Source organism: Columba livia, chromosome 3 (assembly GCF_036013475.1).
Source record: "Columba livia isolate bColLiv1 breed racing homer chromosome 3, bColLiv1.pat.W.v2, whole genome shotgun sequence".
Taxonomy (NCBI): domain Eukaryota; kingdom Metazoa; phylum Chordata; class Aves; order Columbiformes; family Columbidae; genus Columba; species Columba livia.
Genome location: NC_088604.1, coordinates 63631988 through 63659932, shown reverse-complemented (window position 1 = coordinate 63659932; position 27945 = coordinate 63631988). Strand labels below are relative to the sequence as shown.

Sequence of the window (27945 nt, the reverse complement as noted above, 5' to 3'; positions counted from 1 at the left end):
TTATCCTATGTAACTAGGAGTTATAAACCAGTGTGATATGTGGCAGCTAAACAACAGAATAACTATAATGAAATGATACTGTAAAAATAGAGAAACTTAGCATTTGCTCTCATATCAAAAACAAAAAAAAGTGTACTCATTTTATGAAAAGAAAAAAAAAAGAAATCATGTAAACCTGCTGAAAAAATGTTGAGGAGCTAAAACTACACTCCTGCACTGTTCCCACCCCCTATCAGAAGCCATGTTTCATTTAATTTTACTTTGGTTTTATTTACCGACTGTTCCTGTTGGGACTCTCTATTTTCTTAACCAATGAGTTGTTGCTAATTTTCAAGAGTTTTTTCCCAGCCAGTCTAAAATAGGATGGTAAGTTCCATATATTAATGACTGATTCATTTTTCTGCTAGCAGAATTTTAAAGTACTCTTCTTGAATACATCATTCCTGTCCCTATAGTTATGTTTTCTGTAGGGCACTGAAAAATGAACTGTTGAATCCATACCAAACAGCTCTACACACAGAGAAATAAGGGGGGGGACCCCAAACACAACATTTGCTTTAACTTTTGAGGGTTCATTTACTAAGGTATAAAAGAAAACAGCTGTGATAACATTGAACAAGACAGTTTGGCATGGGGTTGGTTTGGTTCTCCCTCCTGCCCCTGCCCTGGACCTCCTTCCTGGTTTGAAAAAAAGGCCAATAAGCTCCATTTTAATATATTTGGGCTGATTTTATGTGCATTGTTTCTAAGACAGTCTAGCTGTAGGAGTTACACTTGCTTCAGTGTTATCCTTTCTATATCTAAACACCATTAGCTACAGCCTAGAGTAGAGTTTAATTACACTTTGTAAAGTCTGATATTTATTATTGCTGTTTCCAACTACTTTTCATCTTCATTTACTCTATAAACATTTACTATGCAAGAACATTCCGTATGGATTATAATTGAAAGATTTGTTGAGCTAAAAAAAAAAAAAAATCAAAAAAATCAAACAAACAACCCCAACATAGTGCAACATTGAAAGTTTATGCAAAGTGATCCAAGGTAATAAATCAGATGGCCAAAAAAATAAGAAAAGGATACGCCTCCACAATATTTCTATCTTAGCCATCAATTTGTAAAAGCAATTGAGGTTTTTAGTGGGAGAGTAATACAAGCCAACAAGGAAACACCAATGAAATAACTCAAAGGAACTAAGGGGTGTTCCTCTAAGAAGGTGACGTGACCAACAGCTCAGCTGAAGTGCCTCTACACCAATGCACACAGCATAGGAAACAAACAGGAGGAGTTGGAAGCCACCATGCTGCTAGAAAGCTACGACTTGGTTGCCATTATTGAAACTTGGTGGGACAAATCCCATGACTGGAGTGCAGTGATCGATGGCTACAGGCTGTTCAGAAAGCACAGGTGAGGAAGGAAGGGTGGAGGGGTGGCTGGCTACATCAAGAGGTGGATGGAGTGTGAAGAGCTGACTCTGAAGAACGGCCATGAGCAGAAGGCTGGAGCATCTCTCCTATGAGGACAGGCTGAAAGGGGTTGTTCAGCCTGGAGAAGGGTCTGGGAAGACCTTATTGCAGACCTCTAGAACCTAAAGGGGCTGACAAGAAAGATGGGGAGAAACATTTTAGCAGGACCTGTTGTGATAGGATGAGGGGTAATGGTTTTAAATTAACAGAGGGGAGATGCAGGCTGGATATGAGGAAGAAATTTCACCACTGAGGGTGGTGAAACACTGGCCCAGGTTGCCCAGAGAGGTGGTAGATGCCCCATCCCTGGAGACATCCCAGGCCAGGCTGGACAGGGCTCTGAGAAACCTGATCTGGTTGAAGATGTCCCTGCTCATGGCAGGGGGAGTTGGACTAGATGACCTTTGAATGTCCCTTCCAACCCAAACCATTCTATGTTTCTGTGATAAGAATGAGATTTGGTTTTAGTCTGCACTTGAAGTGCTTTGAAGCTGATGCACAGCATACATGGCATTTATCACTTACAAATCACTATCATTTGTTGTTTACTGGGAGATTCTATTAAATATATACACAAAATTCAAAAAATGTTCCTTCATTTTGTTCAATGTATCAAGCAAAACATTAGGGGAAAAAGTCATATGATTCTGGATCTTCCTACATTTTGTTAAAAGCATTGAATGAACCATGGGCAACATCCATCCCCACAGACGCAATCATTTAATTAAATTTTGGCAGCTGACACAAGTAAACAGGGGATCAAGGGGAAAAATGGTGGATTTCAGTTTGCTTATTTTATTGAATGTGGCAGCTGTAGCACTTGGGGTGGAAGAGGTGCTGGAAAATTGTGTTGTTTAAGGTCTTCTGTAGTGCTTCAGAAGAAAACCATAACACAGCCTTGCAGACCAGCCACTGTTATCTTCTGTTGCTCATTTGCGATCTGAAAGCAGCACCAAGTCATATAGTTGCTATTTATATACAATTTGCTTTTATATTTTACTCCATTTTACTTAAGAAGATTAAACCTCGATCCCTAGTAAAGGTGATGGAGGAGCTCACCCCAGAAGCGATTTAAAGGCACATTAAGGATGAAAACATTTATTTGCACCACTCAAAGCCAGTTTCTCTTGCCTGGTTTCTCAGCTAAAAGTGCTCTGTAAAGCATCTGCGAAGCTTAAGTTTTATGAAAAATGGAGCAGTTGCCAACAGCCCAGCACCTACAAGCGCACCCAGGCCAGTCACTTCCACCGTTCCCGGGGACATACAGGACTCTCTCCTATATTTTGGACGCTAGCGCGGATGTCTGTCCTGGGGACCTGCTGCAGGCAGAGACTATCCCAAGCCTCTGTAAACTGTCTGCAACTGCAACCCCAGTGATACCTGGACTCGCCAGTGTCACTAGGGAAAGAGGCATCTCCGCTCCAAGTCTGTCAAGCCCTGAGTTTCAGAGTTCAGTGGCTAAACTTGGAGAATGGTGATGGTATCAATAAATCCTTGTTGCTGGCATGCAAGATGCTGCTTGGTTACTTGTGACTGTTAACAATGTAATGAGTCATGGTTACCTGGGGAGTGGAGAACACCAGATGAGACCACTGGGTACTGTCAACAGTTTGTCCTGTAGCTGGCAAAATCAAGCAGGTAGGTAGAGTTGATGGCACAGTGGACTGAACACTTTGCAGATTTCCCCACAGTTGAAGGTACTTAGTCACTGACCAGCAGCAAACAAGGACAGCAAAACTCCACATAGGAGCCAGCAAAGACTTTGAATGTGAGCTTCTGCAACAGACTGTTCTGTGCATATTACTGTTTATCTCACATTCTGAGCATCCTTAGAAGCTCATCTCCCAGGCTTGCCAGCTACAGGGAATCCATCTTGGCCACATTCTCTGCCAGGATCTCATTTTCTGCAGTGGTATGCATCTCACAGGGGTGTGAGATGCTGATCATTTGAGCCATCCCCTTGTATGACAGCACCACGACCACATCAAGCAGGAGCTGGAAGGCCTTCTTGCTGCTCTGACACAGCTCTGTGTGGCCCAAGATGGGAGCAACCCTGATTGCATTGTCTGAAGAGTAGAGGAACCAAACATCATTGTCTAGGAAAGTTAACACTAGGGAGAAGGAAGAACCTCCACACTGTCAACCTGACATAGTGATTATTGAAACAAACACTGATGTCTTCCTCACTTGTACAACAGAAGCACAACCTGAGAGGACATGACCTGCTAGAGAGGTTTGCATTATCAAGAAACAAATCCTCCCAAGATGGCTGTTAATGCAGGACACAGTCACTGCCTACTTGAATTGGAGTTGCTCTAAACCAAACAACATTTAACACCAAAATGAATCTTCTCAGCAGCCTATGCTGGGGACATGAGGAGCTCTGCAAAAATTTCCAGTGCAATTGATTGCTTTAATTAATACAAAGAAGTTCATACTACAAACACTGCAACAGGAAATTGTATATACACAAAAGCAAATGAGGTCCTCTTATGTTAGAATGTTGAAATAAAGATTTATTTCTTACCCAGACTCTCCTGAAGCCTTTTTTCCAGGAGGTACATCTGAAGCTTTTCTGGTTTTCTGCAGTATTCCTGGAGAGGTCTCTGCAAATCAAAAAAAAAAAAAAAAAGAAGCCATAAAAATGATAACCTACATGAGTTCAACATAAAATGCAGAAATGCAGGGATCAAAGATACTGATGCGGAGAGCAGTATGTGTTATCATTCACAGGTTACACTACAAATAACCATTAAAATAACTTTATAAAACATCTTCTAAACGTAGACGAACACTGGTCATGATTACTGGTACTAATGAGTGCTACATACTACATGGTATCTGGCTTAGAGGGAGCTGTTCTAGGCATGTGGTGGTGTTAATTTTAAGGCTGAATCAACAGGGGGAAAGTCACGTGGAGTAAACAACATACAAAAGCTTGATGCTTCATCTAAATGGACTTAAGATACAAATGGAAGAAATCTTCACATCAAAGATTAAAGGTGACAGAGTCCTTGATGGGGCAGAAGGAACCTCATACACAGACTCCATATTTTAGGTCTATATAGACACTTCTGTTTGAGGACCTCTAATTGAAAAGGCTAAGAAGCCCCTCCTGACAGCCCACATGAAAACTTCTGTGTGCACACTCAGCACAATGAATCAGGATAATGATCTGGAAGGCCATTCAGTATCAACAACATTCACTTGGAAGTTTTTGACCCTTTTCATTTCTAACAAGTATTGTATGGAAGTGAACTTAGGATTTCATGTCAAGGTCTGGACTTGTAAAAAATATTTTAAAAATTTCAAACTTTATCAGAAAAGTGGATTCCAAAGCTTAGAATCTGCTTTGAAAATGCTGCCCCCACCTCAAATACATCAGAGCTTGTTATAAGAAAAACATAAATATCACTAAATTAACTTGTTACCTGGCTTAGGTTTGTCTGTATGGGCACCTTCTTGTACTCTCTTCTGAAGTGATAACACAGTAGGTGTTAAGGTTGGGGGTTTCCTCTGAGCCACTGGTTGCTTGCCCTAGTAAAAGATGCACAATCTGCACTTAACTCTAGCAAGGAGCTTATGAGCACAAAATCACTGTGGAAGCAGTGCCAGGAAGGAGCAGGAAAAAGGTGCACCCTTACCACTTGGAAGCAATTTGCCTGTCCAAAATAGGTAAAAGAGTAATAAGATTTTAAAATATCTTAAAAAACAAAACAAAACAAAACAAAAACAAACAAACAAAACCAACCAACCAAAAAAAAAAAAAAAAAAAAAAACAACACCTCTCCTAAAGGAACTGTTTACATTTTTTTTTTCTGTAATAGAATAGGAGCTCACTTAAAGATACTACCAATCAACTCCACTTTTCTGATTTCCCGAAGGGGCTTAGCCCTTTGGCCTTGCGTCTAGTGACCAGGGAGTAAATCAGCTGCACATTTCCAGGGCACAGCAAACCTGCAAACCGCAGGGAGCCCTAACAATCAGGAAGAACTTTCTCTCTATTGCAAAAGCTGCCAGGTTTCTGCTTCCCTACAGCTGTTACCCAGGAATCTAATTGCAGAAGAGTCTGAAAAAATCGTTGTCCAACTTTTTCATATTATCATATTCTGTCGTTTTTTAGATCAAAGGGCTCCAGTTTCAGGGAACTCCTAGCTAATGTCCAGCACTTATCTCAAGAGTTTATCAACTTTCTTGGAATCTCAAGTTTTATATTGATCTTTACTCACCATAAATTACAGATTGGCAAATCTGCCTCCAGGACAAGACAAGTGTGACTGTGTTGCCTTACCAAAGCCTGTCTGGTGGTCTTAGCGGCGAAGGCACGGCGGATAGCTTGTTCTTCACAAAACTTTATGTGCCTCTGTGCTGCAGCCTCATTAAATCTTCTTGAGCAGTGTGGGCACTGAATATAGTCTGGCCATAAGAAAGGAACAACTTGTGTCATGGTTTATACACTATAGGAGAAGAATTGCTCTGCTTTACTGGAGCGCTCAAGATGAAGTTCAAAAACTGGCTCCATCAGCAGGTGACCATGGTGAGTTCCCATCAGCTCCAAAATACAAACTAAGGAGAACTACAAAAATCTCCTCTAGAGAAGCACTTTGGATCGTGAAATACACGCGTACGGTATTAACCTAGCAAACAATAATTGCTTTCAGAAATAAATCCCCGGGGATTAGTAAAAGCAGGTTTTACTATCTTCGTCCTATTCCCATGCCCAGCCTCACAATTAACAAGTCTGCAGAAAAAGCATTATTTGAAAATTCCTAGAGTAGTCAAACCCCACTATTTTAGACTGCTTTTGAAGACTGGTCATTGAGATTGCTATTTGGTAAAACACCACTTAAGAAGTTGTGTCCTGCCAGCTGAGGTACATCCAAGAGCCTGGTTTCTGGGTGTGAAGCAGCATCATGAAAAACACAGAGCAGTCCTTCCTAGAGTTGTTTTTGACAGTGTTATAGTCCTGATTTCAGCTAAAAGCTATTCAGCAGCTTTAAGCACTGGCACAGTCCTACTCGTCTCAATGAAGAGTGTTCAGAGTCAACACAGCCACATTCAGCCCTCACACTGCCCTTGACATTCTCAGACCTTTCCTCCCCATCCTATGCCTTTTACAAGAGCATCCCAAGTGTCCTTATCCTAATATCACAGATACAACATCTTGACAAATAATTTCTCTCAATAATGGCCCAGCAAAGATGGCCCAAGCAGCCCCCAAAAGCCAGCCCTGGACCAGCAAAGTGGGCAAAATGGTTCTGAATGCAGAGGATGGGAGGAGGAGGCAGAGCAGATGCCTGGCTTCAGGGGGCCGGCAGGGTACCTGGCACTTCAGGGTAGAATGGGAAGCTTTGGGCTCTATTTGGAGGAGGAAGAGAGGGAAGAGTAATATCTCTCTCTCCTCCCCACAATCTATCTTCTTTCTTTCCCATCCTGTCATTTAGGATATACATCCTCACTAGCCTCCTCAGGGATTTGTCTTCCCTAAAAAGCAGTTCTCCGGTTCCTTTCTCCACAACTACAGCAGCTCTTGCACAAGTTAGTTTCCTCCAAAAGGGAGAATGAAAGGGAGGGGTATGCCCTTAGAGTCAGGCTAGAAATAACAGGGTCATTAAAGTATGCAGCAGTGGAAATTCAGAGAAGAGCTTGACCCCAATCAAGGAAGGAAGATGGGTCCTGCTGCTTACACGGCATTGCCGTACTCCGGAAGGGGAGAAAGGCTGGAATCATGGCAGCTGTTTTTGCCTTCATCAGTCACAAATTCCTGCTCTGGAAGTGAGCCCAGAGAGCCCCCCCCCTTCCTCTCCTGCCCTCTACCTTCCTAACACAGGCAGGATTCCAAGACCTTTTCCAAGATTGCTTCCATGTTTCATAAATCACTTAATCATGAGAAATAGTTGCTCTATGTGCATCTTTTTGGATCTGTATCTTCTAACACAGTGAGCTCTGTTCAGAGACCACACCTGGTATTAGTAGTAAACCAGACACATATTTTTCTGACTGACTTCCCCTATCTGCACAGTTGGGTGGGGGACAGTGGAAAAGCCACCACATGGGGATGGGAAAACTTATGTGCACTAGAGTTGTTTTGAATGGTGAGGGATGCACTTCACCTTCTGTTATAGCACGGTACAGCCTGGACTAGAAAACAGGCACCTCGACTCTCCCTGAAAAGCAGTAATATCAAATGCCAAACTTGCTGCCTTTAAATTTAAAAAGTATTTAGTTTTCTTCCCCATCACCTCTGCACTGCACTCCTACTCAATTTAAGCCAAGAAATACAGCTGAAAAACAGAGAGTACAGAGGGAATTAATGTTCATGTTGTGTTGTGCTGGGGGGTGCAAAACTGAAGCCCAGCTGTGAATAATAAGAGTTCACTGCACTGCACTGATCAGTACAAGATCAGTAATAAGATAAACATGACCACAAACCTGGATTGATGCTTGGTGGTGGAGGAGGTGGAAGGGGGCGGCCCTCCTTCAGAGCTTTTGTGACTTGCTTGGCTGATCTAATAGCATTAATAAAATCCTCATGGTGCTGCCTCCAGTTAGATTTTTTCTGTGGCTGATTCTGTAATGGAAACAAAGGAGGACACAAACTGTATTTCCTTCTTGCAAGGGATGGAGAAAAATCTTGAAGTGAAGGTTCTTCCTCTCCAAGGGAAAGGAAAAATGTTACCAACAAAAGAAACTTGCATTTTTGGAAGGTGTAGGAAAGCTGATTTAGCCCTTTGCTGTCTATTGACAGCAGCAGAAGATGGACGAAAGAATAATGCCTTCAAACAAACTCTCTGGTCATGTCAGACCAAAGGGTGCTTAAGAGGGAATAGAAAAGATACTGTGACCAACACCTTCCCTCGTCAGATTCTTCTTCTTGCTTTAAACCTTTGTGCGTTTCTGTTCCATTCCACAACTGACTTCAAATGACATTTTATAACAGCAGCCTGCACGGATGCCAGATCAGCTGTGATTTGGCATCTCTGAGTAAAATTATACATGTATATATACATGTGTATTACCCTCCTCAGGAGACCTTAAGTCTCCCCTCCCTCCAGCTCTGTAAATAAGTTGTTAAATTTAAATACATTTTTAAACCCCTTGAGTTCAACAGCTATGAAACTCCGTAGCTTGATCCATGGAAGATTTGGTGCTACTAACAGCTCTCAGGTTCAACCTGGGACATTTATGTACCAAACCATCTCGGATCATACTCTTGCAAATTTACGTGAAAAAGGAGCTGTCAGGACTTACATGGAAGTCTTGATAGGACAAGAGGAAACGGCCTCAAACTGTGTCAGGGGTGTGTCAGAGTTGATATTAGGAAAAATTTCTTCATCAAAGGAGTTGTCAAGCATTGGAACAGGCTGCCCATGGAAGAGGTTGCATCACCATCCCTGGAGGTGTTTAAAAGACCTGTGGAGGTGGCACTCAGGGACATGGTTTAGAGGTGGACTTGGCAGTGCTGGGTTAGTGTTTGGACTTGATGGTCTTAAAGGGCTTTTCCTACCTAAATGATTCTCTGATTCATAGCCTTTAAAATGAACATTTCCTAGAAGAGCAGAGACACTGATGTGCCCAGAGTAGTCATGATACCTACTGCTTTGGCTTCTGAACAGAGAAATATTCTCAAATACTAGCAGCACAGGGAGGGGCAGGAAAGAATTTGGCACTGAGTCAAGCACATGTGTGAAACTCATCCACAATATCCAGGTTTTGTCCCCAGAGGAAACGATAGCGTTACTGAATGAAAGACTTCATATCGAGATAACACACATGCTTCAATTTTAACTATACCTTTTGTGGGAGCTGCCTCCTCACAGTGGTGATTTCTGTTCCCTGCAGTCTCTGTTTCGAAGAGTTGAAGGGCTTGCGCTTCTTGTTGAAGACTTTCTTGCATATTGGATTGTGTCTCAGCTGGGATGCAAAGAAATGTGCTAAAGTCATGCTTTGTTAATGATAAATCCTTACACAGGCTTTAAAATTATTTCTGTTCAGGAGCAAGGCACTGAAGAAGTATTTATTTCAGGTTCAGCTTAACTCCCAAAGGAGATTGGCAAAACTTTGAAAAGCTGTCCAAGAACAGCTGCAGTTCAACACAAATAAGACATAGAAGCCATTTCCAGTTTGTTCTGCTCAGCAACGTGCTGGAGGTCAGCAGAATTGCAGAGAAGAACACACTGACTCTGTGAATAGGAACAGTCCCACTGGATTTCTCCCCTCCGTTTTTCTTTCTTTCTTGGTCAAGGTGGAGAACAGACTGATCCCGTTCCAGGGGCAAATATTTACATTATTAGCTCTTTGAGTTTAGATAAGTATTCCAGACTAGGGGCTCTCCTGACAAACAGCAGCACCGTTCATCCCATCAACACCACTGAAACAGTGACATCCCCTGTCTGGAAGGGAGCAGCTGCTCACCAGCACACACAACCTGACAATTCAGAAGGAAAAGTAGGGATACCACCTGCAGCTGAAAGCACACAGAAATTTTAGGTAGGCAGATAGCCAATGCTGAATTTGTGGAAGAGATGTGCCTCACAACAAAGGAGGCTTTAAGATTCAGAAGCGTCCCAGATTTTAGCATCCACATCACTCTTCTACAACAGGATGATCAGTCTCCTTTGTGAGGAACACAGTGAAAGCAAGGGCCAGGCTATGTCCTCCCCCTTGTGCTGTAGACAATATCTATTTGAGCCCATCCACAGCTGGCAAAGAGTCTGTTCCTATCTTCCTTTGCTTACTCCCCCTTTACTGTTCTCAGTTATTGTTCTTGATCTTCTCATTAATTTTTCTACGCCATCCACTCTCTCCCCATAGGAATTAAGCTGCTGCCTGAGGAAGGCTTTTTGTTTATGGCTCAGCTGGGCCAAGAAGGATCTCCTCCTACCACAACACACATTTCTACATTCTTGTTTCTCTTTGGACCTTTCTACTCCTGTGCTTCAGGTCCTTATCTTCTGTTTCTAGACATTTTTGACAGCAAACCGGAGAGGAGGATTCCTCTGCAGGACTGAGAGGGGAGCAGATCCCCTGTCTTGCCCATCCAAGGGCATATCAGTCCTGCATCGTCAGGGCACAGGAAGGCACTACAGGACTTGTCTCTTACGTTAGTCATAGTGTCAAGAACCTTCCCACCCCCCAAAAAAGATAGCTATGTTTTCAAACAATTTTGGTACATCAAACCACCATGTTCTCTGTGTATCTGATCAGAGATACCAAATGTAGAACTAACATGGGGTAGTTCCAACTTCATCCCAGTGTATTTTTCTTTGTTTTTTGTTCTGTTGTAGGGCTGATCTGATCCACCACAGAGACACAGGATCAGTAATACAAACTGAGGAGGGAGGGGTGCAGGCAGAGCACCCCCCCTTGCAGAAAACCCCACCAGTTGGGTTGTGCCAGGCAAGCTGTGCAACCACCCATTTAGTCTGTAATCCGGGGATCAGGGAGGTCAGGGGGAATCTTTTCATTCACTTCAGCAGCTTTGGAACAGAGCCTGGTGCTCACATTACGCTGTCAAAGGGCCTACTTATCAGATGGTTTATTAGTCTGTTTTTCCCAGGAAGCCTGAAATAACAAATTCTGCCTAGAAACCTGGGACACAAAGGAAGCTTCAGGTCAGTAATTCATGTCTCACCAAGAGACAACATGTTACTTTAAATGCCATATATAGTAAACATCTGGTTTTGGACAATCAGGTAAATTAAGACAGTACAAGATTGCAGATTAAGCCACAATATTTCTGTCCATATTCATTAATTCTCTAATCAGGTTTACTAATGAAAGCAGCTACTAAATCTTTGCTCTTTTCAACATCTTCAACCCATTTCTCCTCTAGCAGCCACCCCCTCCTCCTCCAGTGCTTGCCACCTCTTCCAGCTAAACGCAATTGCATTCCCATTAAAAAAAAAGTGGGTTTTTTACCAGGACATCTTGGGCGAAGCGTCTTCCACAGGTTGTACAGGGAATCAGATCTTGACTTCGGGCAGCTGTGTAAAATTCAAACCATGCAAGAGGCTCAGTTACACATTACAGGACAACTCAACTACAGCAAAGTCAGCATTTGGATCAAGCCCTTGCTGAAACAGGATTTCGTTGTCAGAAAGGGATGTACATCTACAGCCACGTGACAGGGCTCCCTTCTGCAGAACTACCTTATTTATCTTGTTCCTGTGAAGCATAAGCTCTCCTTTACTATGACAGACAGCTTTTTGTTTTTAATGACTGTTCAGATATATCCTTTCACAATGACATCATGGTTGAGCAAGATGATAGATGAGTATTCAGGTTAATTGCTGCCTAAATTCAGAGAGGGCAGGGGCTGGAAAGCAAGAGCAGGCAGCCTGCACCTAGATTTATTCCCTTTTCTTTGCCAGTCATCAGGAACCAGCCATGCCCACTGATGGCTCAGGGTGAACCACCGCCATCCCAGAAAGCGGCACACCAAGTGTGACACAATCTTCATTCTTCAGACAGAACGTTTCCATGACACGCTGCACAGCATTCCAAGATGATCTTACTTTGTAGGTATCAAAGTTGTGGGTATTTTTTTGTTTAAAAATCAGTATTTTTGAAAAACTAGGTTTTTAAGTTACATGGAAAGTAGTTTTTAGCCTGACTCCAATGGCAGTCACATATTCTCATTTCAGAGCAGGGACATTACTTTATTAAACAAAAACAGCTTGAATAAAAACAAAGAGCTCTTTTCATGAGAGTTGTAACCTATACAGTCAAAGATTTCTCATTTCAGTGTTCCTTACCTGCTCCTCAGAAACAAAAGAAATCCTTGTCTTGCTGAGCAGAAGCAGATGTGTAACTGCTTTTCTTACCTTTTCCTTAGATTTTATCATACTCCAAGGCACAGAATTAAGGTTACTACAGCATTTCATGGATTACAAGCGTAGAGGAACAAAGCATTTTTATAAGCTTTTTCTCTTATTCTATTGCCTCTGTTTCAATGTCTTTCCACTTTTGTTACTGAGCAACATCTTTGCGTGTGCCTGTGCTAAGTCTGGACTATACTCTTCTTTTCAAGCATCCTCCTTTTTCTCCACCATCTTTTTTATTCTGTTCTCATCCCCTCATAGTTTTGACTTATTTTTTTTTAAAGGCATTTGCATAGAAGCACAGTATTACTGAATCAGCAATGAGAAATCAGGAAAAAGGAAAATTTGTCACAAAAGTTTAGGTACTTAGTACAACAGCACGTGAGTTAAGGACTAGTAAAGAATATGTGCACTGTTTTATTACTAAAGATTTTCCGTTTCAGTAAATCACAAGTATCACATTTCACCCAAATCACTGAACAGCACCTCTTACTCACTTGCTTCATTTAACTCCATTCCTGGTACCAGACTCATCTTGATTTAGTAGTTTCTCAAATTTCTTCTGTGTTGTTGTCAGGAGCCATGAGGACGAGGTGGTCAGTCCTCATATTCAAAAACTCACACTTCACATTACCACGCATCAGCAATTACATAATCAACGATTATGACACATGCAGACTCTGCTTAAGCCTGTGAAACTGACGGAAACTAGTAAAGCTAGCAGCTCAATGAAAACCCTGAAACTTTTTCTAATCTTACAGACTAGTCTACTGATTTAGTTAGGACAGACTCTTGAACAATTTTAGAAAATGAAGGCTTAACCTAGATGTGAATATTGTATTGACACTTTCGTTTTCTGAGCAGTGATGAAGAGACCTGTGGACTTAAATGCCTGGTTATTTCCTTCTCCCAAAACCATGTTACTTTATAAATTTAAATATATTATTAAAGCCCTTACCAATAAAAACAAGTACTTCGAATTGTTTCTGTACATTAAAAGGCCTCATCAGTCCTTCTGTTAGCTTATCTCCACCTAGTATTCACAAAACTATTAAAGGAATATTTAAGATGCCTTGAACGTAGTAGCAGTCAAGCCACTCTACTGATGTGTTGGTTATTGCGTTCCTTACCAGTAAAGTGGTTAACTTTTAACCCAAAGGCAAAAGATTCCTCAGTCTATAGTCCTAAAGACCTAAAGCTGAGGGTTTCTTAGTAATACAGGAGGACTGACTACAAATCCGATTCATTCCATTCTCATGTGTGGACTGGTCACTATCAGAATAATTCACATGCACAGTGCAGAAATTTAAGATCACACCAAGCCTAAAGATACTGGCCCTCTGCTCATCTTCAGAAAGTCATTGCAGCAACTGTGGTGGGTCGTAAGCTTTTGTTTCAATGAAACCAAACTGAATACAGGACTGGAATAATAATATTTCAGGAAAAATAAAGAAAATGGCTATCTGCAACATACAGTATGTTTCTAATTATCAGACCAAGTACTTTCAGCAAAGCTCATTTCAATTGCAACAGTCAGGGTCATGGATTACTGCACCTGCAAAACTTGTTGTAACAGATTTGCTAGAAAATGTAGAACTCAGGTTAGGTAACAGGGACATCTGGCTACACTACAGCTTTTCAGACATGTCTTTTACAAAAGGTTATTTTACATCTTTCATAATAGTATCCAAACAATAAATAATCAACCCAGAAAATAACTAAGAAGCAAGTGAAAACTCCTTGACTTACAAAACCATGCTATATCAAGGCACTGTATTTAACCATCAGTATAAGGGAGAGGAGACATAAATGTTTTGTAAACTGAAATAATTTAATAGAATAATCTAATCAGATCAAATCTGTAGGATTCTGCTGACTTGTTGAATACATTCAACAAATATATATATAAAACTTTGTCCACTGACAGCTTGTAAGAAAAATATTTTTTTAAATTGTAATACATTCCTACTCTAATGAAACTTTCCAACAGTTGCTACGTCACTCGTGACAGAATAGACATCACTAATAACACTGTTTTATGTATAACCTCATTTCAGAAAGGATGACAAGTTACTGGTTCTTTTAACAGTAACATCTGAATAAGCCCCACTGAGCAGGACTGGCAAAGCTGTGAGTTAGCAGTTCCCCTCTCAGTACAAATGAAAACTTAAGGAGGTTTCCACAGTAAGTTCTTCAGCTTCGTCAAGACAGTTTCAGTCCTTGAACGTTTTGTTTCAGATTGAGCAGCTCTTTTTCTTGCCTTGTTTTCTCCACTTTGAAGGCTAGCTTGTTGGCTTTCTTCTCCATCCTGCGTTCCTGTGCATACAAATAATTACAAATTCATAAAATCGGCATAAAGCACAAAAAGAAACCATTCTAATTAACAGTTATAGATCATAAAAACAGCAGCAACCTAGACAACGCTATTATTTATGGCACTAATTATTAGCAGTCAAATTAATATGAATACCTCTGGGATTATTATCTCAAATTAGCTGAAGCTTCTAAGATCCTGGCAATTTCTGTTGCTAAATAGAAAAACCAGTGTATCATCATGGCCAATTAGACTTTCCACATTTCTTTCAGAGACATTTCACTTTGTGCGACCTGAAACATCACAACTGGGTGTTTTTTTTCTTCCCTAGATAATCAGGAAATAGGAGGGCTCCTTTTGAAGTTATTTATGTAACAGTGGCCACAATAACAGACAAAAATTTCCATACTGGAAATTGAGATGGCAAAACTCTGAAGTTAACTTTCTTTCCAGTAGATTTTTTTTAAAGAAGCAATAATTAGTCCTTCAAGAACAGCAAGCTTTTCCTATTAATTTCCACACACAAGAACAAATGAGCTTTAAAGAAAGTTCATTAAGACAGAACTCAGATAATATAACACGTTTTTGCAGAGTTTTATCTAAAACAAGCTGTACCTTTCGCTCCTCTTTTATTGCCTGTTTTCTAGCCTTGCGATCCTCTTTGCTCTCATCTTTGGAACGGGGCTGTGTTGATGCTTTTGGCAGGTCACTGCTGTTGATCATTTGCATGCGTTCAATCTGCTTAGCAGTAAGACCCTTCTGAGGCAAGATGTGTAGGGGAATTCCGGTCTTCTGGGAAATTTTTATTGGTTTGGGCTAAAATAGAGAGCACATATGTATTAACAGTCCCCAGCTTTCTCTTCAAGACATGCACATTGCACTGCCCTATCAGTATAAAAACATGCGATTCAGATTTAGCAGTAAGAAACATGTAAGTTTCCTCATACTATTTTCTTCCCTCAGAAGAATGCACATTAATTCCAAAGTAAGAAATCAAGCACACCCGTGAACAGAATGTGCCCTTCCAGAACAAGTTTCTCCCTTTTATTTAAATACTACTGAAAAAAGAACTTAAGCAGTCACTTAATATTCCTTTATAAGCTTTCAAGAAAAAGGTTTCCTTTTAAAATCTCACACATCCAGAACATCAAGTTGTGCTCTAATGATGGGGAACAAGATACAGATAACAAGAAAGCAAGTTCCTTGTTCTCCATCTTTCTGCCTCGCTATTACAGAAATTTTGAATTTAGTCCATTTTCCTTCTAATAGAAGAAAATACATCTAAACCCTCCTTCAGTGAAGAAGTAATACCAGAGGCTAGCACCCTCCCTAAACCTCTTTTCTGCTCTCTCCTTGTTTTAAAGACAGATATTGAGAAAACCCTTTTGTCTCAAACCCTCCCAAGCCAGGTTGTTACTTAGAATAAGTTTAACGATTTTACCTTTGATGGCTCCTTAATAAGTGTTGGGTGATTATATAAGTTTGAATATGTACCTAGGTCACAAAGAAAAAAGTAGTGAAGAAAAGCTTGCAAATAGAAATTAGGCAAATTTATTATTAATTCTACTACTATTTAGTTTCTGAAGATATAAAATGGGAAGAATTATGTTATCCCCACAAATGCAGTAGTTCTATCTAGCAAGAATTCCTGCTGCTGTGATCCAGAAACATAAACCATTTTACCTAAAACAGCAAAGTCCTGAGATCACCTATCATTTACTTCGAAATCCTAGGAACAAACAAGTGAATTCCAAAATACTTACTCAAAATGGATTCACAATCCCACTTTTCTTTTGGTTCCTCAATAACTACAGTTACGATTTCTTCCTTTTCTTCTTCACTTTCTTCATCCACAGGAGAGTCTACATCTTCACAGGGTTCAAGAGCATCCAATTTCACACAACTTGGAAGAAGTCCAGGGAAGAAAAAAATAAGGTTTATCTTTTCTTGAAAATGTGTAATTACGTAAATCCAGTGTTGCCTCAGTAAAACCCCAAACCAAACCCAGCTTTTCCTAATGAAACTTGCAGCAAAAATAAGTTTCCTTAAGTAAGCAATCCCCAAATAAACCAAAACATTAGGAAAAGAGACATAGTTAAAAAAGAAGTTATTTGTGTATTTCAAAAACATAGGTCACACAATATTTGTGACTGAATGTCAGGAGAAGAGAGTATACTTTTTAGTCCATAAGCAAGACAGCTCTAGAGGTGATTATATACTCTGCTACTGAGCAGTAGCATCTTTCACTATGAGGGACACATTACCATATCTTTCCATCAGGAAACACAAGACTAACACGGGAATATTTAGTCATTTAAGTTTGGGATAATAACACCTGCTTTAAAACAAAGTCTTACAATGACACAGGGTTACTTTATAAGCACCGATTTTTGCAGTGCTCTGAAGAGCGGTACCCATGCAACAGTCACCTGCAGGTTTATTATCATGTAACTAGGTATAGAGTGGAATAAACTGCATACCAGCAGCATAGAATATACTTAGCCACAGAGTCTGTTAAAAAAAAAAAAAAAAAGTAAACATATAAGGAGAAAGGTAAGTTACACTAAAAAGTGAAAGGAAGAATGCCTCTAGATATTACTTATACTAAGTTCAATACAATTATACAAAAGGAGCATAATCTCATAAAAACCAACAAAATGCCTCCACTTAAGTTTATAATCTCATAAGCTAAGACTGACATTCACTGGCATTAAAAAACAGTTAATAGTCATACGTAGCTGCTTTTATTGTGGGGTGTAATCTTTGAGTACCTGAACTGGAAATAACATACTCAAATTTTCAATATAAACACAAAATTACATAACTACTTATGTGAAGCAGTACTTCTGGGAATACATACTCCTTTGCTTTCTCTTTGAAGTAATCGTTCAGAACCTCCTGCAGCCGAGCATTGTCTGTGTTAATATAACCTTCTAATTCCACGTTGTCCAAGGCTCCAATTTCATCTTCATCAAATTGTTCAAAAAACTAAAATAAAGGAGTGGATATCTGTAGCCAGATCACATTTATCATGCACCTGCTTGACAGATTAAAAATCTACACATTTCTATTTGCCCTCCTCTTCTTTCCTCTCATTTGCTGAAAAATTGTCAAACACATCTGCAGTAGGATTTCCTCCTTACTATCAGTATTCTTTCAGCATAGGAATGACAAAATTATCTTTTAATAATATGTAAATCAGCTTCTGGAAAAAGTTTCTTACTCTGATGCATTATTTCAATCTGCACACTAAAAAGCCTGTCACTGCTCGGGACAAACGTTACACCATATTTTCACTGGTCTGACATCATTTCACGAATGTACACCTGGTGCAGTGGGGAGAAAGGGCAAAAGAAGTGAGTCTTTACCAGGCACTTGTACATGATTTGCTGCTTTGAACTGAGCCTCTCAGACAAAAGTATAACTCCAACTATGAATGTTCATTACCGTGATGAAAATAATTTTAACTATATCAGTGTTAAGCCTTTTAATAGCAAATAACTCTGCAACACCAAAAAAGCCACTCAGTGCACACAATATTAAATGCGGAATATGTGCAAAGAACAGCTGTTTGATGCCCTGACTACTGCAGGCAGTAGGAGTTTGCACAGGCATACAGGACACCACTTTATAAAAGGCATCAAAAGACAAAGAAGCATTGAACACCCTTATGTTTAACAGCTACATTCTTGAGCTGCCTCACCTTCTCAAATCTGTCATCCAACAAGGTTAGCTGCTCATTCCTTCTCATTACTGAAGATGTCATAGAATATTCAGTGAAACGACTCCTGGTTTCTTCTTGCATAAAAAGAAATTCTTTTGTCTGTCCATTAAACCCATCATCTGATAAAGGACCATCTGAATCATAGTTGTTACCATTACTGCAACTATCCTTTTCATCACTGTCATCGTCCACATCTTCCCACTCATCTTCATCCTCAGCATCTGATCCCCTGAACATAAGTATAAAATCGTTTTAGAATAATACATGGACCTTTTCACAGCTCTGACCAATGCTGGATTATCTGAAACTATTTGACAATAATGTATTTAAATCTCGAGAAGCAAAGATAAAAAGTGACTATTTTCAAGCCAGTAAAAGAAAAACAAGTTTAGTAGTAATGGTATTGCCAAAGTCAGCATAGTGCTACTTTCGTCTGAAAGCTGAAAACGTTTCTGGTAACTGCTGGATCACACACCTGTGCACTGGAAGTGAGGTTATGTTTACATTCAACCATACACGTCTAAGTGGAAAAAGAAAAACACTAGCTGCAGTCCTGAGCATTAGAACTAGCAAAATTTCTCATTGTTTGTAGAATGATGAGAATGATACCAAAACCTAAAGAAATAATACATGATGGGGTATCACATGAAGTGTTTGTAAAGGTTCTGGAAACAGCCATTGGCCTTCATTAATATTATTACTGATGTATTCTACATGTGATAGATGTCAATGTTTTAAATAGTTCCATACACTGCATGTGTAAACAAATACATATAATCCATGAGCTCAAACTAACATATGAAACCCATCTCTTGGACAACACATGAAAATCTGAGTTTGTAAGATACCACCTATATAACGCAAGGTAATACTTTTTTCCTTTACCACAGCTAAGTATTCAATTTGAAATCTGAAACTATTCTTGCTTTCTACACCACCACCTGAAACAACAAATAGCATCATTCCTATTTACATATGCCAAACAGTTCTAAAGCTCTATGTACCCTTTCTGTGGTTCATTTGCTTGCAGAACAAAATCATCTTCCAGGATATTTTCTGGATTGTCAAAGTCAAAATCATCATCGAGAGCTGCAACAATATCAGGATCAAAATCTAGCCGTGGTCCTAGAAAGTTAAACAAACAAACCAAAACATAAATACCTACATTCTCCTGACATTATGAAGCTACTTTCCTGGATAAAAAACAATCTGACTAGACTGTTAATTTGCACTTAAGGAAAGATTAAACCTAAGAATCACAAAATTCCCCAGTAATACTTCTACATTTGATACAAGCCAGGGCAAGTCACCAGTCTCTTGTCAATTTTCCTCATCCAGAAAAGAATGTTCCCCAGAGGTCTGAAGCTTTCATAAATAAGTTTTAATATAATCTACTTAGAATATTGTTGAAGAAAAAATATCCAAGTTAAAGTAGTGTATGACCAACTGCCAACCTGAGCTCCCAGCCCCTAAAATTCTCTACATTACAAAAAGTCAGAAAATGTCTCTCTGCAGCAATTAACAGAAGTTTTTTTAGCATCCTTCTGTCAGAACAGAGAGAACTACCACAATTAGTTCCTGTTATAAAAGATAGCTGTAAAGTGAACGTGTTCAGTGCAAGCACAGATAATGAAAGTGTCCTTACAGCCTGTAACAACCAAATAATATTAATGAAGTAAATATCACTCAACAATGGAAAAGAAGGTAAATTTTGAGAGTGAAAATCCAGTTCCAGACTTCCATTCAAACAGATGAAGTAATAAATCAATAGTGTTATATATGGTTTTCCCCCATTATTAGTTTATATTTACTACACAAAAGTAAGAGCTCGTGGATTCCGCCTGCCCAAGCAAAGCTAAAAAACTATTATTAGTGCATCACAGAAAAAGTTCTCAATTGAAACACAGGTCTCTTATACATCATTATTTAAGTCTGTTATTGAGCCTGTTCTAAACCAAAACTAATACGACACTGTAATCAAAGCCATAATTACATCTAGTACCTACATGGCAACTCACGTTGCAGAAAGGTAAGAGTTAAGGATACCTGAAACAGGAGCAGCTTTATTCAACAAGCCCACAACCTCTTCAAACTCTGTGGCAAATACTGAAGAAGGCAACTTAATAGATGGAGCCTTTATAAAAAGAAACAAAAAGCCAACATCACAATATATTCTCAGTTTCTCATTTGAACTCACATTAACAAAAATGTGCAGATAAGCATGTGACCAAAAAAACCTCTGTGCGAGCTACTTAAAGTAGCACTCGTCTTAATATTCATTGGTGGCATATTTTCAAAGTTACACAATGAAAGCTGGGTCAAGTGTTGGCAGCATTAATCCTCATATCAATATTCTCCAGGTATAGGGACAGTATTCTGGCAGGTCTGAAGCTTTTTAGAGAATGGTTGTGCAGCAAACACAATGAAATTTATAATTTATTTTTTGTTCTGGAGAACACTAGCACACATTTAAAATTAGTCCTTTATTGAAAGGCTTATTACAAGCTTACTAAAACCCACATCCAAAATAACCTTAAATCTTATGTAGTATCACTGAACTGTACCTGAAAGGTATTTCTGACTAAGAATATTGGGTTTCAACTAAAATTACAGTACTTGCTTGAACCAAACTCCCACAATTAAAAGTGACTGACTAGCAATTTCATAATTCCTTGCTTGAAACTACTTGTGGAATTTCCTTATGCTACATCATGTTGGAATGGAAATTCAATAAGTTACGCCACCAATTGAAAAGTTTAGTTTTATTCCCTTTGGGTTGTTTCACTTCACTTTAAAAACATGGTGTACTAGTAATACGATCTGGTATATATATAACTTTCAGAGCATTCAAAAGTTTTAAAAATCTTAAAAACAAATGCCAATGCCAGAAAAACCACAAGGCTTGTTCAAACAAACACCTTTGTAAGCTACCTCTTTCAAGAAAAGCTTGTCATGGGTCCACAAAGTGCTTTTAACACTGTGCTAGCAAAGTACTGTTCATCAATAAACTTTGACTTGTCAACTCTTGGTTTTATTTGTAGGGAAGTCTGATAGTGGGTCACAAGGATCATATATATATGGATCAGACATGATAACACTTGTTGAATATGCTTAATGTGTCCATAGGATGCTGAACTCCATAAAACAGCATAAGATTATTATGAGCAAAAATACTACTTACTGGAACTCGCTGAATTTCATCTTCTATATGCCCCTCACTTGTGACAACAATTCTGCTTTGCTGTCCACGCAGAGAAGGGACAAGCTCAGAGGGACCAGAGGCTTCTTTCAGATGTTGCAAATAGTCATAGTCATCATCAAAGAAGACTCCATACTTCCGCTGCTCTTCCCTCCTTTGCTCCTCATGGCCCTTAGAATTGTAAAAAGAAATATATTTAGTTACTTAGCCCATTTAAAACTTATTACCGAAAAGAAAAGTAACTCATCTATTGAGAATGACTGAATTCTTACGTCCTTGTAGTCCTCTCTACTCATTACCCTAACCATAGCCAATCAGCATGTTGTAACCACCTGGTTCAGTGTGGGGTTGCTGTCTGAGCAGAACCTTCAACAATGTTTTCCATAAGCAGAAAAACTAACAAAGCCTGTTTTTTCAGTGTGGGTCAGGCAATTATTTTTTTTTTTTAATATGTTTATATCCCTAATACTAGTCAGTCACTCCTCAACCCATCAGATACTAACTCACAACTATCAAATTCCCTATAACATCCCCTTCTTTGTAATAAGGTGGACTAAAAACTACCTTCTCTCAGGCTATGTTTTTGAATTGTATGATTGCACACCCGCTGTTTTTCCTCTCCTGCAGCATTTTTTAATCTCATTTTTTATCTCAATATTAGAAGTGAGTATTTACTTTCTGTGTGGGAAGCAGAACTCTCTGGGGTGCAGTGTCATCAGCAGCAAGTGGATCCCTCTGACTTCTGTGCACTAAGTGAAACGTTACCGCTTTCTTCTTGTCTATGAAGGGTTTCTTTTTCCTGTGAGGCTGCAAAAGGACATTTGGTTAATCATAATTTAAAAACTGAAATATTAAATGCACTTTTAAAAGAATCTTTCGCCTGGAGCATGCTACTGTATTCCTTTTAAGGCAATGTTTTATATACTTAGAGACAAAGGAGAAGAGACTAGTGGTAGCTTGACTCTTCTCACCCCCCACACAACAGCCATTTCATATGTTCTAATAGCATATGTAGCTGTATTCTGTTGCAAAATGGCAATGCATTGCTACAGTAAATATTCGATTATAACACATACACACGGACATACAATCCTAAAAAAGAATTTCAAAGTAACTACTTTCTAAACCCTTAGTCGAATCTGAAACAAACTTCATCCAAGAAACACAGGGAACTGAGGTAAGGAAATACACCTAGACACACCCAGCTTCTTGAAAACTGTTTAGATAGATAATCCTACACTGGTAATTCGTTTCAACCATGAAAACTATCAACTGCACCAATGCACAGACACAGCTCTAACATTGAAAATATATCTGCATTCTGGATCAGCAAAAACCTGAAGTATTCTTAACTGGGTGAAAATCTTTCTTACAAGTTAGCACATCTGACTTGGGGAAAGACTTTTACCAAAATTTCTGGCTTTACTTACACCGAAATGTGTTAATAGCAGGTATATTTAACCTAGAAACTACTCTATGGATGTAACCTAACTTCTTCACCTGGTAACTGTAGGCATACAGCATTGCATACTGCGTTAGAATCATAGAATGTCCTGAGTTGGAAGAGACCCACAAGGATCATCGAGTCCAGCTCCTGTCCCTGCACAGGACAACCCCACAGCTCACACCATGTGTCTGAGGGCGTTGTCCAGTCTCTTCCTGAAGAGGGTTTGGGGCCGTAACCTCTCCCTGGGGAGCCTGTTCCAGTGCTCCACCACCCTCTGGGTGAAGAACCTTTTCCTAATGTCCAACCTAAACTTTTCCTTTATAACCTTTGTTATATCAAAGTTCAGAGCATATCAACTGCCACCATATGTCTTGAGTTTTGGGTTTCTACTCCAAACTGCGCTTTCAAATCTTATGCTTGGAGCAACCGCGGAAGGAAACACTAAGTTCTAGAAGCAGACAACACGCCGCCGCCATGAACAGACTAGCTGCCGACCGACGCTACAAGCGAGGTGCCCGTAACACCGCGACGCCGAGCAGGAACCTGCCCGCCCGTCCCCGCGGCTGCCGGCACACGCCTCCGCCGCTCCCGCCCGGGCGGCCCAGGCCGCCCCTCAGCCCCGCTGCCCCCACCCCGCCGCCGCCTGCTTCCTCCCCGGCCCGCCGACCCCTCCCGCTGCCCGCCGCACGTCCGCAAGTCGGGCCCGGACAGGTGAGGGGCCGTTCTTGCCCTCCAAACCCCCCTACGGAAACGGCCCGATTTCCACCCAGACACTGGGGGAAAAGGGACGGGCACGACAGTGACCGAGTCGCTGTCGGCCGCCCTATCCCCTGCCCCCCTCCTCCTCCTCCTCCTCCTCCCAGTCCTCACCATGGCGCGATGGCAGGGGGGAGGGGAAAAGCCGCTACCGGCGCCCCCGGCCCTGCGAACTCTCACGTGGACCGGCCCTCAGCACCGCGGAGCTGCGGCCTTCCTCTTGGGATAAACCAGTGACCAGCGGGGGGAAAGCGACAGGCTGCCAGTCTGGACAGGGCTTATTTTTTTCCTTAGTAACAAAACCAACGAGAGTTTTCTCAGACTTAAATAGTATTTTACTAAGGGAGAGGCTCCGTGTGCGCAAGCAGGGTACTTCCTCCAACCCTCCGAAGGCATATTTTCCCACTTTCTCCCCCCCCAGTTAGTGGAGAATGGTTCCGCTCACCGACGGGCCGCAATGGAAGAACGCTGTGGAAGGGGCAAAGGGCAACACGCGTGCGCAGTGGCTCGGCCGTCTCTCGCAGGCCGTGAGGCGGCGGGGCGGGGCTCGCTCAGGGAGTGCAGCTTAGGGCTCGGAGCCCCGCCCCCTGACCCCGCTACCAGGGGCGGCCGTTAGGGGCGTGGCGGGCGCCTGAGAGGCCGTGGTGGGGTCTGCGGGACGTGCCACTGTCCGCTCAGCTGGGGGGGGAGGCGGGTGGGGGCGCGGCCGCCGGGCCGTGGTGCCCCCTGCCCCCGGGCTGGGGGCGGGGCGGGGCGGGGCGGGGCGGGGCGGGGCGAGGGGAGGGAGCGAGCGAGCGAGCGAGCGCCTGCCTTCAGGCGACGTGAGGCAGCGCTGGCCGTGGGTTCCGTGTGGGGACTGGGGAGGCGGGACAGCGCCCAGCCCGGGGGAGCGGTGCGGTGGAGGGGGTGCTGCGCTGGAGAGAAGAGCATCTCTGAGAGTTTGCAGCCACCTGTTGGTGTCTCCCTCAGCCCTCAGCCTGTTACCGCCTCTGACCGCCGCCGTCGCGGTTCTTCCTGCTCACCGGCCCTCGGCGGAGCCGCCTTGTGCTTCGGCTGCGCAGCGCGACACTCCGAGGCCGCCAGTGCTGCCAGCAGCACGGAGTCTTCCCCATCCTGCCCCGGGCTCCGCACAGAGTCCCCAGGGCGTCCTAGGGCGGCCGGGCTCACTGCTGCATGTCTCGCCCGTCCAAACGAAGGAGATGAGAGAAGGTTACGTGATGGGGTGTATTAGAAGGGGTGTCGTTAGCAGGTCGAGAGGGGTTCTCCTGCCCCTCTACTCTGCCCTGGTGAGACCACATCTGGAATATTGTGTCCAGTTCTGGTTCCCTCAGTTCAAGAAGGACAGGGAACTGCTGGAGAGAGTCCAGCGTGGGGCGACAAAGATGATGAAGGGAGTGGAGCATCTCCCTTATGAAGAAAGGCTGAGGGAGCTGGGTCTCTTTAGCCTGGAGAAGAGGAAACTGATGGGTGACCTCATTAATGTTTATAAATATATAGAGAGTGTCACGAGGACAGAACCAGGCTCTTGTCGATTACAAGCAATGATAGGACAAGGGGTAATGGGTTCAAACTGAAACACAAGAGATTCCACTTAAATTTGAGAAGAAACTTCTTCTCGATGAGGGTGACAGAGCACTGGAACAGGCTGCCCAGGGAGGTTGTGGAGTCTCCTTCTCTGGAGACATTCAAAACCTGCCTGGACGCCTTCCTGTGTAACCTCATCTAAGTGTTCCTGCTCTGGCGAGGGGATTGGACTAGATGATCTTTTGAGGTCCCTTCCAGTTTCTGACATTCTGTGATTCTGTGATGTTGATCATTTCACTCACTGCAATAAGAAGTGCTCAGGTACTGCAATAAGATACAATACACTTGTACAAAGAACCTGTATGAGACAGGAGGCCCAGCAGTACTCACCTCCTGGCCTCTTCAACTAACAGTGCTGCAGGGGTCTCTGACACACAACTTCACAGTCTGGCCCTGAGCAAAATCATATCCAGGCTGAATTTGAAGGCTCAGGTGTAAATAATACCTAACAGTGTTTCGCCATACATGAGTTCTTGTGATGTGACACTGTAGCTCTATAAATTACACCTATGCCGTATAGCATGCCTGTGCACAAACACACAGACACACAAGTACACGCTCCTTGCTAAGAAAAAAAAAAAGTATGCTTGATATTTTAGGAATATGATGTAAACCCATCTTGTTGCATTTCACAAATGAAAGCATAAAGTACAGAAGGGAGCAGTTCTTGTGTGTGTATATAGACAATAGCAACTATAGAAAGGTTGTTACTGAAAATTACAAGAGAATTATCCACATATTATGTGGATATATATGCAGTTAAATATATATGTATGTGTATACTCTAAAATATTAATTTTAAGCATATTTTAGTGGATTTCATTGTTATTCAGTAGGTGTCACTAAAGCTCTGAAAGAGTCCAGATTTTCAGTCTTCTAGCTATTGTCTTCTGAAGTCTTGCTTCTTTACCATCAAGGTGTGTCACATCACTCTCATGGAAGTGCACAAACTGATCTGCTCCATCAGTTGAAATAACTCTTGTACTCAAGAGGATTCTAGTTATCTCTTCACATATCTGTGCAAAGGTTAGACCTTCCTTTCCTCTTGCTTCCTAAAAGTACATGGTGAGTATCTTGTTGCTGTCAACCATCTGAAAGTTGTAGTACACACCTCATGGTACAGGAAGGTTAGCAGCCTTTGACTTTGTGCTGTAAATGGATTTTTCAGGACTGCGCCTCCTATAGTATGACTATACTGCAAAGCCGGTGACAGGTGGAGTAGCAGAGCTAGCTTTTCACAAAGCAACCGAGAGCAGAATCACCTCACTGTTAAAAATACAGTGCTTAACTTTTAGCTGTGGAGTAACAAAGTAGATTAGATTGCTCCTTATTGCCTCCAGGTCCCTGAGGTAGCTCTCGCATCCACAGAAGTTCAAAGTCCATCCTTTATCTGATGCAGGGGCAAACATAGTGACAGAGGATAGTACTGTGAGTACATCCAGTTCTGTCACTCCATATACCCCAACTCTGGTCTAGGAGCATCAAGTCAGTCTGGAAGTGGGAAAAACTAGCTTTTGCTTTCAGCTCTTGCTAATAATCTGTTTCATATGTGTAAATTAAATTTACCTGCTCAATATTTTAAGTCTCAGGGTTTTCTGTCTTGCTTCAACTCGCATCCCCACCGTGTTTACATTCAAAACATTTAAGGGGAAGGATCTATGTGTTCACATTGCGATTAAAACAGCAGGCTCCCTTATCACAGAAGATTGATAAAGTATGCCAACAGTAATCTGGAGATTAGTTTTAAGATTGAGGAATTAGCAGTAAGCATCATATTGCTTCCTTTGTGGATATCTAAGGGTGAGTAATCTTCCAACTGATTTACAATATATCAACATTCAAAATTTAGTATCACGTGTATGTGAAATGTGTATGAGAGAGTTGCTCAAATGGAGACTCCACTTAAGCTAATTTCACCTAAGCCTTACAAGGCAAACCATCCCAGTGTACTCTGCTGAGATGCTGCAGGTTCAACTCAGCGAAGAGCTTCTACAGAGACTGAGGGCAAAAGCACTCAGGTCGCTAACTGCTTCTTCTATGCTTACAGAAGAAGAATCATCGGTATTGGAATGGTCTCACTGTCTAGACAGCCACTTGAAAAATAATATGCTGGAAGCACGCATTTCCTTAACGTAATCAACAACTTGTCTTCCATGTGAGGAAATTTGTGCTAATAATTTTTCTTCTAGTACTTGCAAAGCAGAAGTTATTAGTACTTAAAAAGCAAAAGTTATTGTCAGTGACTTCATAATGTTAAAAGATTGGCAGGCATGCTGCAGACTAGATTGAACTCTCAGCTGTGCAGGTCATGTGCAGTAGGTGTAATTGTGATGCAAATCTGCTGTCAATGAAACCAAAACTAGGGAAAACCACTTCTTGCTGATGAAAACATTTGAGAAACTGGGAGCATAAATTAGGTCTCTGAACCACTGAGCTACAACACCAACTTTGTATTTTTGAAGTAACTATCATATCTTTGAACACACCTCTGCATGAATATACCACCCACAAGAGGACATCCAGATGTATTTGAAGCACTCCCAAAATTCAAAGGAAGATTTCAAGAACCTTCCTTCATCTCATTTCCAAGCAGAGAGACTTTTAATTCAGTCTCTGGAGGCCACTTACCAAC

The 27945-nt window shown here is 41.4% G+C and overlaps 2 protein-coding genes across 5 annotated transcripts; both read right to left on the bottom strand.

Annotated features, from left to right (window-relative positions):
- Positions 1–158: 158 nt before the first annotated feature.
- On the bottom strand, positions 159–13885 carry ZC2HC1B (zinc finger C2HC-type containing 1B). Of its 4 annotated transcripts, none has more exons than XR_010471411.1 (9): positions 12787–13885; positions 11388–11452; positions 9261–9380; positions 7899–8037; positions 5696–5882; positions 4898–5003; positions 3994–4072; positions 3029–3087; positions 159–2406 (listed from the first exon to the last, which is right to left on the bottom strand). XR_010471411.1 is itself a non-coding variant. In XM_021294751.2 (9 exons), exons 1-8 carry the CDS (start codon positions 12821–12823, stop codon positions 3069–3071), a joined length of 690 nt encoding a protein of 229 aa, XP_021150426.2. In that variant the 5' UTR covers positions 12824–13885; the 3' UTR covers positions 159–2406; positions 3029–3068. The 4 variants fall into 4 exon arrangements, 2 of the variants coding, with proteins under 2 accessions (XP_021150426.2, XP_021150425.2); XM_021294751.2 differs by having other exon boundaries at positions 5758–5882; XR_010471410.1 differs by lacking the exon at positions 3029–3087.
- Positions 13886–14099: 214 nt separating this feature from the next.
- LTV1 (LTV1 ribosome biogenesis factor) lies at positions 14100–24228 on the bottom strand. Its single transcript, XM_005507679.3, has 11 exons — positions 23844–24228; positions 22202–22333; positions 21509–21697; positions 20374–20461; positions 19332–19452; positions 18307–18556; positions 17464–17591; positions 16367–16506; positions 16045–16097; positions 15219–15419; positions 14100–14605 (listed from the first exon to the last, which is right to left on the bottom strand). The coding sequence occupies exons 1-11, from the start codon at positions 23844–23846 to the stop codon at positions 14492–14494; spliced, it is 1419 nt and encodes a 472-aa protein (XP_005507736.1). The 5' UTR covers positions 23847–24228; the 3' UTR covers positions 14100–14491.
- Positions 24229–27945: the final 3717 nt, after the last annotated feature.

Excerpts from the sequence above, each read along its gene's own strand:
- LTV1 (XM_005507679.3), bottom strand. Across the intron at positions 15,420-16,044 it reads TTATTAAGGAGCCATCAAAG|CCCAAACCAATAAAAATTTC; the intron begins GTAAAATCGTTA and ends TCTCTATTTTAG. Across the intron at positions 14,606-15,218 it reads CAATAAAAGAGGAGCGAAAG|GAACGCAGGATGGAGAAGAA; the intron begins GTACAGCTTGTT and ends TTGTATGCACAG.
- ZC2HC1B (XM_021294750.2), bottom strand. The coding sequence starts at position 12,823 with ATGAGTCTGGTACCAGGAATGGAGTTAAATGAAGCAA. Across the intron at positions 9,381-11,387 it reads GCTTCGCCCAAGATGTCCTG|CTGAGACACAATCCAATATG; the intron begins GTAAAAAACCCA and ends TTTGCATCCCAG. Across the intron at positions 5,004-5,757 it reads AGACCACCAGACAGGCTTTG|GGCAAGCAACCAGTGGCTCA; the intron begins GTAAGGCAACAC and ends ATCTTTTACTAG.